We start from the raw sequence: 8,799 nt of genomic DNA, 5'->3' as shown, positions 1-8,799 counted from the left end.
AAATTTGAATTATAGAAAGTTTGTATTTTTTTTATTTAGAAAAGTTATAATTAAGTGAGTCAGTGAATCAACTCATGGTGGATTTCACAGGATTCGAATTTTTCTGACTTACTAATAAATGAGTCGGGTTAGGTTGATTCACTAAGTACCAATCCATGATCAAATAGATTGAATCCAACGGATGGTCATTTTGACGGATTTACTTAAAACTAGTAAATAAATATATATAGAATATAAGAAACTAACAAACAACTACTATAATAATTACTCCCAACCAATAAAACTTACAAGGAAACAACAAAGTATAGTTTTTATAAATTGAAAATAAAAAAAGTATTTATACTTTTTCTTAGAATAATAGATGAATACGACAGTTCTTCTCATAAGGCATTTATTGAGCAAGCATTGAAATTTTCATGCTTTAGGCAGCGGTTTGCCATGGAGAAAAGCATCAAACAAAGCAAAAGATCTCTTTGGCTGGGTAGTTGGAGTGCCATGTGAAGCTCCTCTCACCATGGCATAGGTGAGGTGATTCCCAAAAACTTGTGCCCATCCTCCAACCTTAAAAACAATGTAAAATGTAAGCAAAAAGATTCATCATCATCACCACCATATCAAACAAATCCAACAAAACAATGCTAAGTATACCTGTTTGTCCACAAACCAGGCACTGTAAGGCACTGTGGTTTTAAGGCCAACTTTCTTTGCAAGTTTATCAACTAATCTTCTGGTGCCCATGAATGGAATCACAGAGTCTTGGTCCCCACTATCATATACGTTAAATATGGATTAACAACGAATGAGATCAAAACTTGCTTAATCAAATGTTCTTATTTATATATTAACCTGTAAACGATGACTCGAAGACCTGATTTTACAAGGAAGCCGACAACATTAATTGTCGGTATCTCTCTGTTGGATGGGTCATAATTTGTGAGTACAATCCTGACATTGGAAGAAGGTGTCAGCAGGAGAACCACACACCGTTCCTACATTACCCTTAACGATTACAATGAGGTTTTATTTGAAACATAATAGAATTAGAAGTAGTTTTACCTGCTGCACAAACGATAATTGCTAGTTCCCACCACCCGGGCATGAAGAGCCTTCTGCACATCTTTCCTGTTCAAGTACTTCTCTGAATATTTCATACTACACTCGTCAACTTGCTGCACCATTCAAATTCAAGGACCAAAATTCTAATTAACAAATTCCAAGTTTGAGGTGTTTTTGTTTGTCCATATTTATTCTTTTTTCATATTTTTAGAGCCATTTAGAATAATGAAAATAAAAATGCTGTACTTTTAAATGAAAACATATAAACAAAGAATGAATCAAAATAGTAGTATATAATATTTTAATAGAAACCTCACCTGGTCTGGTTTTTGGGTTTGAAGCACATCATGGGAGTTCCTAAACTGAAACAACCCTGAACTTAGCATCTCCTTAAGAAAAGCTGCCTGAGAAACATTGTAAGAAAGACATCTATCGCCGATGACGTAATATGGATCTATGAAGGATGTAAAAGAATATTCTTCTGAGACTTTTTGAGCTGCAAGAAGACAATCGTTGGAAAGTTGACGGCCACTGAAGTATTCTCTTAATAGTCTGGATGAGTTACACAGAGAGATCTTGATTTTGTATGCATGATCAGTTATGATTCCATGAGACCAGTAATATTCATCAACTGCATTCATATCAGTGTCAAAATCCAGAAGGGGATTTCCTATCTGCAATGCAAAGATAACTCAGAAAATGCCAAGCCACGAAAGTAACAAATAAAGAGACAAAAATAACAGTCAGCCTTTACTCACTGCTATGCCCTTTAGGTTGAAATTTAAATTACTCTTAATAATGAGTTCAGCCAGTTGAGGTACATAGTGACCTGCCACCAAAACCAACACTGTCAGTGTTTGCTACTCATGGATTAAGATTCCCTCTCCTTCAACTGTTCAAATTCTTTTATCATATTAATTACTTAGTCTATGCATGTATTATTTTATTTGTGTGTCCTTACCTCCATAACTCTCTCCCATTATATAAAAGTCCCTGTTTGTGTATTCTGGGAACTTGGCAAACCAGCGCTGCAGGAAAACTAGACTGTCTCGGGCTAAAGAAACAAATAATGTTAGCAGAGAAAATGTTAACTTTATGTTCAACATGTGAATGGAATCTAACATAAATAGAGGGAGCACCGACTCTGACAGGAGAGATAGACACTCGTGAACAGAATAAAGAAAAGAAGAAATCGATTAGGTTTGTTGCATTTGCATAGGGATAAGAGAGCGAACCAACCTGTTACTTCATCGTTCAGAGCTTTATAAAATGACAAATTGAGAGAGTAAGAGAATCCAACACCTGCTGGTGAGTCCAGGTACAAAATGTTTGCCTCTGAAAAAAAAAGGACTCAAAGGAGCTGAAAAGATGAGCTTAGTTAAGTTTGAGGCAAAAGAGAGATAAGGTTGTAAAAATTTGCAGGACCTTTGTTCCAACTATACTGATTTTTTTGAATAGCCTTTCCTTGATTTGTAACAAAAGGACCATGTTCGGTGAAGGCTCCAATTCCAACAGATGTGCAGCCAGGCCCTACAAAGGCAACATGGCAATCGAAGATCAAAACAAAAGAAACATAAACTCTGCAAACTGTCAAATTCTAAGAAACCTTCTCTACGAAACACATTTAGAGTCTAATGAGTGCATTAGCTTAACCCAAGTACAAAGAAAGGTGTTTGATAGACGAAGTTGAATGTGGATTAACCTCCATTGAGCCAGAGAACTAGAGGCTTCGAAGAAGGGTTCCTTTGTGCTTCAACAAAGTAGTAAAAAAGAGCTCTCTGATCATTGTCATCAACGGGTACATAGCCAGCAAATTGTTGGAAGGAAACAGGTGACTGTTCAGGCAAGTGTTTCACCTTATCAGCTTCTGGAAATGACTTTACCAGTGAGGACATGAGCAGTGAAGTTGCAATGATTGTGGCTAAGAAGAACCATGGCTGGGGAAACATGGCGTAGTGGGTGAAAAAATGTAGTGCAATGTGGAGTGAAAAATGTGTAGAGCAGGGAACGGAAAGCTTTTTCTTATCTAGATCAGTAGCTCTAGCAGGTTATTCTTGATCATGGAGGTCCTACATAACCTCACTTTCTGTTCTCTGTGTTGGAATTCAAATATAAATTTGAAATTTGAGACAACTTTATGAACAAATTGAGTAACTTATAGTTTGAAGTTGTAAATGATATTCCATTATCCAGTCTTGTCAATTGATAAAATTTTATGTGTTATTTTTGTCGAGAATGCTACTTGTGTCGGCATCAAAAGCATAGTAGAATGAAAATGATGTTTGATTAATTTATGTTTGGTCAATTTTCGTCATATCATAAAAAGAGGTGTAAGACGACACTTTTAAATTGAATTGATATATAGATTATTCTGAATTGTGAAGAAAGGTTATAAAGGGTCGACCAACGGATTATATATTGGGCTGGTCAAATGGCCCGTCAACAAGATATAAAAATGGGATAGTTGCTGTTGGCACTCCTATAGTTTCTTTATGCATTAATATGCAATCCTTTTTACGATTGATTCCAAAGTTGTTAATTCGAGTTGTAAGAGTTCATAACAAAATTCGAAATTTGGATGTGTCAAGATTTTAGTAATGATTTCAATATTTTTGCTGGTTAAAATCAAATTTCTCATTCTTCGTAAGAAAAGGTCAAAAAATATTCTGAGATTTTAAATCTTTATAAATAAAAGAGAGAATATGATAGAATTGTATGTTTATTTTTATAAATATTATTTGTATTTGTAGAGTTTATGAGCTCTATGAGGTTTGGTATAAATGTTGATAATATCATGATAATATCAAATCATATCAACAAATATAAAATTTTATTGTTTGTATGTTAAATTAGTAAAATAATAACAATAATGAAATATATATTTTACCTGATTAACTATATATTTGTTGATATATGAATTAAAGAATATTATAATATAATCAAACTACTTATATTTAATTATATATTCCATTAATATATGATAATTGTACTAATAAATATCTCTAAAAATATTATTTAACTATTTTAAGTTAATAATGTTAAATGAGTCTTGTTAGACCATGCTACTTAGTATATTCGTTGTATCGGTATATACATAAATTCCAAGCTTGGAAGTTAAATTAATAATATTAAATGAGCTTGTAAATCACGTTGTTACTTTTATTGTCATTTTTCTATTTTTTTTTCTTTCTCGTGAGCTTGTAAATCACGTTGTTATTTTTATTGTCACTTTTCTATTTTTTTTTCTTTCTCGTAATAACACGTGAAGGATATTGTTACATTATTTATTTATATGAATATCTTTTTTATCTTATTTGAATATATTTTTGATTAAAAAATTAAAACATAATTTTGAAAATAATCGATAAAATATATTTTATCTACACTAATGTCAGTTTTCATGAGAGAAATGACTTCCGAAAGAAAAAAGAGAAATACTTTATTATAGTAAAAGATAACATGGCTTACTAAAATAAGAAAATCAACTCTATAAAAATCGCTACAATCATAAAACGTCCAAATGAACTTTTTAAGTGTGAAATACCGCTTATTATATATCTTAGAATTCCCGTCGCTTTCAAATTGACTAGAAATATTTTTTAATTTTTTTTAATTATTTAATATAACGACATCTTAGTAAAACAGTCTAAGTAACATTAAAAATGATTTCTCCTTTAGTAATTTATGGGTAAAATTATGATAAATATTAAATAAATATCTTTAATGAATATTTACCGATAATAAATACTAGTATTTAATTATAGTATTTAATTATTTGTTTGATAATTAACAAGTAGATATTCGTTATTCACTAATAATTATTAATAAATTTTATTTTAGCATTTTTTTTCTAAATTCAAGTAATTAAAATAAAATTATTAATGAAAAAAATATTAATAATATAAAAATGATTATAAATTTGACTTCATATATATATATATATATATATATATATATATATATATATATATATATATATATATATATATATATATATTATTTAAACCTATAATACTGAAGTTATTTTATAAAAGATTAAACTTTTTAAAATGTATATTTTGAATCTAATAATTTAAATTTGATTTTTAAAAAGACCAAATTTATTTATATTAATATTTTATGGAATAATTTAATTTAAATTTTACTAAACAATTATTTTTTTTATCTAAAGCTAATATTTGTTTTTAAATAATTTTATTTAAAATTTTAAAAATAAAATATAAAAATACTTGCGAATATCTAGGGTACTACATATAAAAAAGAATTCACAAATATTTTTTCATGAATATCCAACAAATAACTAGATAAATTAAAGGATAAATTTTTTCAAACAGAACGAGTTACATATAGACATACCCGACTTAATCTACTATCATCACTAATGACAATAAAAAACAATAATATCATATTGTGATTATTTGCCTTAATTACCCAATAAAAATGATGACAACACAAAAATAATAATAATATATCATATCACTACTACAAAAAGAGTGTATAACTTCACGCGTTCAACGTCCAACCACTGGATAATCAATGTTAAAAATAAATGAGCGGTGACATTTTTGTAAATAAATGAAATTATTAAACGTCGAATGACTTTTAAATTCGACTTCAAAAGGTTAGTTAATTCAATAAAAATTTGAGCAGGAGATTGAAAATTCATTCACTTTATCTTAGCGCACGATACCCTCTTCTCTTCTCAAACTTTTCTCGGATGAAGTTTGACGAGCATCACATGTAATCTTTCTTTCATTTGATACAAATGCATGTTAATTAATTACTTTATGTATGATTTTTGTTTGTTTTAACCGATTATTTTCGTGCTCTTGTCCTTCAGAGGCGCATTCTGCTATTTCTCTCACTGTGACGAAACTTTATTCCGATGAACCCACACTTTGAAGATTCGTTTTCGTTTTCGTTTTCGTTTTGAAGAACTTATTTGTTGAATTTGTTTGTTGTTGTTTGATCGAACTTGTTTGTTGTTGGTTATTATTGTTTGTTGTTGATACTATACTACTACTACTAATTCATAGTTCATGCTTTATAAAATACAAAAAACTAAAATTTGTTGTTCTTTTACTTTTTAGGTCTCGTAGAGTTGTAAGAAATGATCACAATTAATTAAAAGAAAACAAAAAAAAAATTGATTAACGTCGAATATTGACAAAATTCTAACGTTAAGTTTAATGTCAAATAATGACAAAATTTGACGTTAAGTTTAACGTCGAATTTTTTAATTCAACTTAAATTTAACGTCTCCTCATATAATGTCTTCGCGAATTCGCCCCCAAAATATTTGAGGTTATAAAGAATTTTTGTACTAGTGTATTGTAATTATTTGTCTCAATTACCCAATAAAAATAATGACAACACAAAAAAACAATAATATATCATATTGTGATTAATTATTTGCCTTAATTACCCAATAAATAGTGTGCTTATTTAACACTGATTTCTAGATATACATATTAAGCCACGTAACAGTTTCCAAGTAAATCTAAAACTAATTAGAAAAAGACTTCTTGGTGATCCATATATATCACTTTAATTATAAACGAACAAAAGTTAAAAACAATAGTTGGACTTTAGAATTTTGAATAGAGGAAGATCTAGTGGCAGTTTGGGGTTATTAGCTTAGAAATTATTAGGTACATGAGTAGAGTACTGTTCAAAAACTTAATTCATTCATCTTAGACAAATTTCATCCTGTAGGAAGTGAAGACATTATTTTATTATGGGACAAAATGATTGCAACTGGGGCCATTCTCTTTATGGTGTGGAGAAGGAGAAAACTGTAGCTAAAACTTTAAGATGTCCAAAGATGAGGCCTACAACGTAGGGTCAAGTCTTTGCTATGATATCTCACCAACTCAAAAACTTGCCATTTTAAATCACCCTGCCCTAAATAAGTGGACAAGTCCCAATGATATGATTGTGCCAAAATGTAACTTTGATATGCAGTCTAAACATTTAGAGCGATTACTTAATTAAGTACTTAGAATTTTTTAAGAATATGCAGCAAGAAATACTGTGACTGACACAGTTAACTTATAAACTTTCATTAGTTTAAAACAGATGATAAAAAGTGTTAAAAATAGTATGAGAAAGTATGTTAATGGCAGTTCTTAATTGTATAATTCATGCTCATTGAAAGCAGAAACTGAGTGTCACATACAACTTTGCATCTACTTCGGAATAGTGAAAGGCTCTTTAATTTTTTATTAGTTTAATTTTCTGTGGCTGTTAAGGATGTTGAAAGGCATTGAGTCCAATGAGAAGGTGTCTTACTTTGGAGAAGCACAAACCAACTTTAATGTCAGCTTAAAGATTCTTTTTATCCAACCTGATCATAAAGGTACCATTTTATTTCTAATAACCAATCCAAATGCCATGAATTTTTAAAGGGCACATATGCCTGAAGTGAAGGAAGTCATTATAGAAATACTGTCCCGAAGAACGTAGATCATAGAAAACTTATCTGATTCGGTACACACAATCATTGGCTATCGCTATAGAAATTTGGATAAGAATATATTGACTGATAAAGGGATTAGGGTCTCTCTCTGATTAGCTAAATCCAAAAGACCAGTGTAATCATATGATCATTATTTTGGTGGGAAATTATTGTTTACGTCAGTCATGTGATGCATTTGGTCTCTGATGTAGACTCACAGAATTAGTCAGACCCACAGAATTAATTGACTGAAATAATGTTCTTACTTGTGGACAATGTAGACACACCTCGCGAAATTCTAGTGAGTTTCTTAGTGAGAATATTTTGTTTTTACATTATTTTAAGACCCACTTCATTAATTAGTTCATGATTCTGCAATGCAATGTTGTTGTTGTCTAGGGTAAGACCACAATTTTTCTGGTGATTCAGCAAACAGTTCACGAGCTATTGAAGTTGATCCATTGCATCATAACTGATAGATCAATATCTGTCTTGATCCAGTTTAAATAATTTCTAACAAGTGGTGGACGAATAACTGATGAAATTCTGACATAGGCTAAAGAATGTGGTATCACACAAACAACATATATTTTCCACTGTGTATTTGATAGATATCTCAAGTGTGTATGCTCAAATAATTCAGAAGAACGTGACTTAATCACATGAACATGGATCATAATAAGTGGCAGGATCTTTGCATCATTAGGTGGCCACACATATCTATTGAGACAACACATAAACATTTGAGCCTTGAAGGATATTATTGTGTTGAGAGAGGGCAGAAGGGGTGGAAAATAATTCAACTAAAGTTGTTCTTCATTGTGGCATAGCTTAAGATCCATGGAGAGTAATAATCCTAGAAAACTAATAACGTAAAAAGAAAAAAAAAATCCCAAATGCAACATAATTAACTTAGTATTTTCAAGTTAGTTTTTTCATTAACGTGTTAGTTATTGTACTCATCTTAGAATTATTACTATTATCATACCCAATATACAAAAGTAGTTTCCATTGATGGTTAATAATATACATATCATATATATATATAATATATATATTCATAAGAGAAATCACTCCTATAATACATATACAAGATTATATTTTAGGATTCAAAATTATATATATATATATATATATATATATATATATATATTTATCGAATTACTAATCCATTCTTTAGAATACTTTTGGAACTAAGAGACATCTTTTTTATTTGTTTAAGGTGTATGCTTACATGTAATAATGGATTATAATATGTCAAACACTTTAGGATAAATAATTACTCA

The 8,799-nt window shown here is 29.9% G+C and overlaps 1 protein-coding gene across 1 annotated transcript; it reads right to left on the bottom strand.

Moving 5' to 3' along the window:
* Window positions 1–291: 291 nt before the first annotated feature.
* On the bottom strand, window positions 292–3,183 carry LOC124823698 (serine carboxypeptidase-like 45). The gene is made up of 10 exons (XM_047295973.2): window positions 2,759–3,183; window positions 2,482–2,586; window positions 2,296–2,391; window positions 2,018–2,110; window positions 1,815–1,885; window positions 1,374–1,730; window positions 1,057–1,169; window positions 847–945; window positions 649–766; window positions 292–561 (listed from the first exon to the last, which is right to left on the bottom strand). The coding sequence occupies exons 1-10, from the start codon at window positions 3,003–3,005 to the stop codon at window positions 415–417; spliced, it is 1,446 nt and encodes a 481-aa protein (XP_047151929.1). The 5' UTR covers window positions 3,006–3,183; the 3' UTR covers window positions 292–414.
* Window positions 3,184–8,799: the final 5,616 nt, after the last annotated feature.

This window comes from Vigna umbellata, chromosome 5 (genome assembly GCF_029865625.1).
Source record: "Vigna umbellata cultivar VRB3 chromosome 5, Vumbellata_1.0, whole genome shotgun sequence".
NCBI classification, from domain to species: Eukaryota; Viridiplantae; Streptophyta; class Magnoliopsida; order Fabales; family Fabaceae; genus Vigna; species Vigna umbellata.
The sequence above is the reverse complement of the archived record's forward strand: the minus strand, read 5'-3'. Positions and strand labels throughout refer to the sequence as shown.

Excerpts from the sequence above, each read along its gene's own strand:
- LOC124823698 (XM_047295973.2), bottom strand. The coding sequence starts at position 3,005 with ATGTTTCCCCAGCCATGGTTCTTCTTAGCCACAATCATTGCAACTTCA. Across the intron at positions 2,587-2,758 it reads AGTTCTCTGGCTCAATGGAG|GGCCTGGCTGCACATCTGTT; the intron begins GTTAATCCACAT and ends TTGCCTTTGTAG. Across the intron at positions 767-846 it reads CTTCGAGTCATCGTTTACAG|TGGGGACCAAGACTCTGTGA; the intron begins GTTAATATATAA and ends CGTATATGATAG.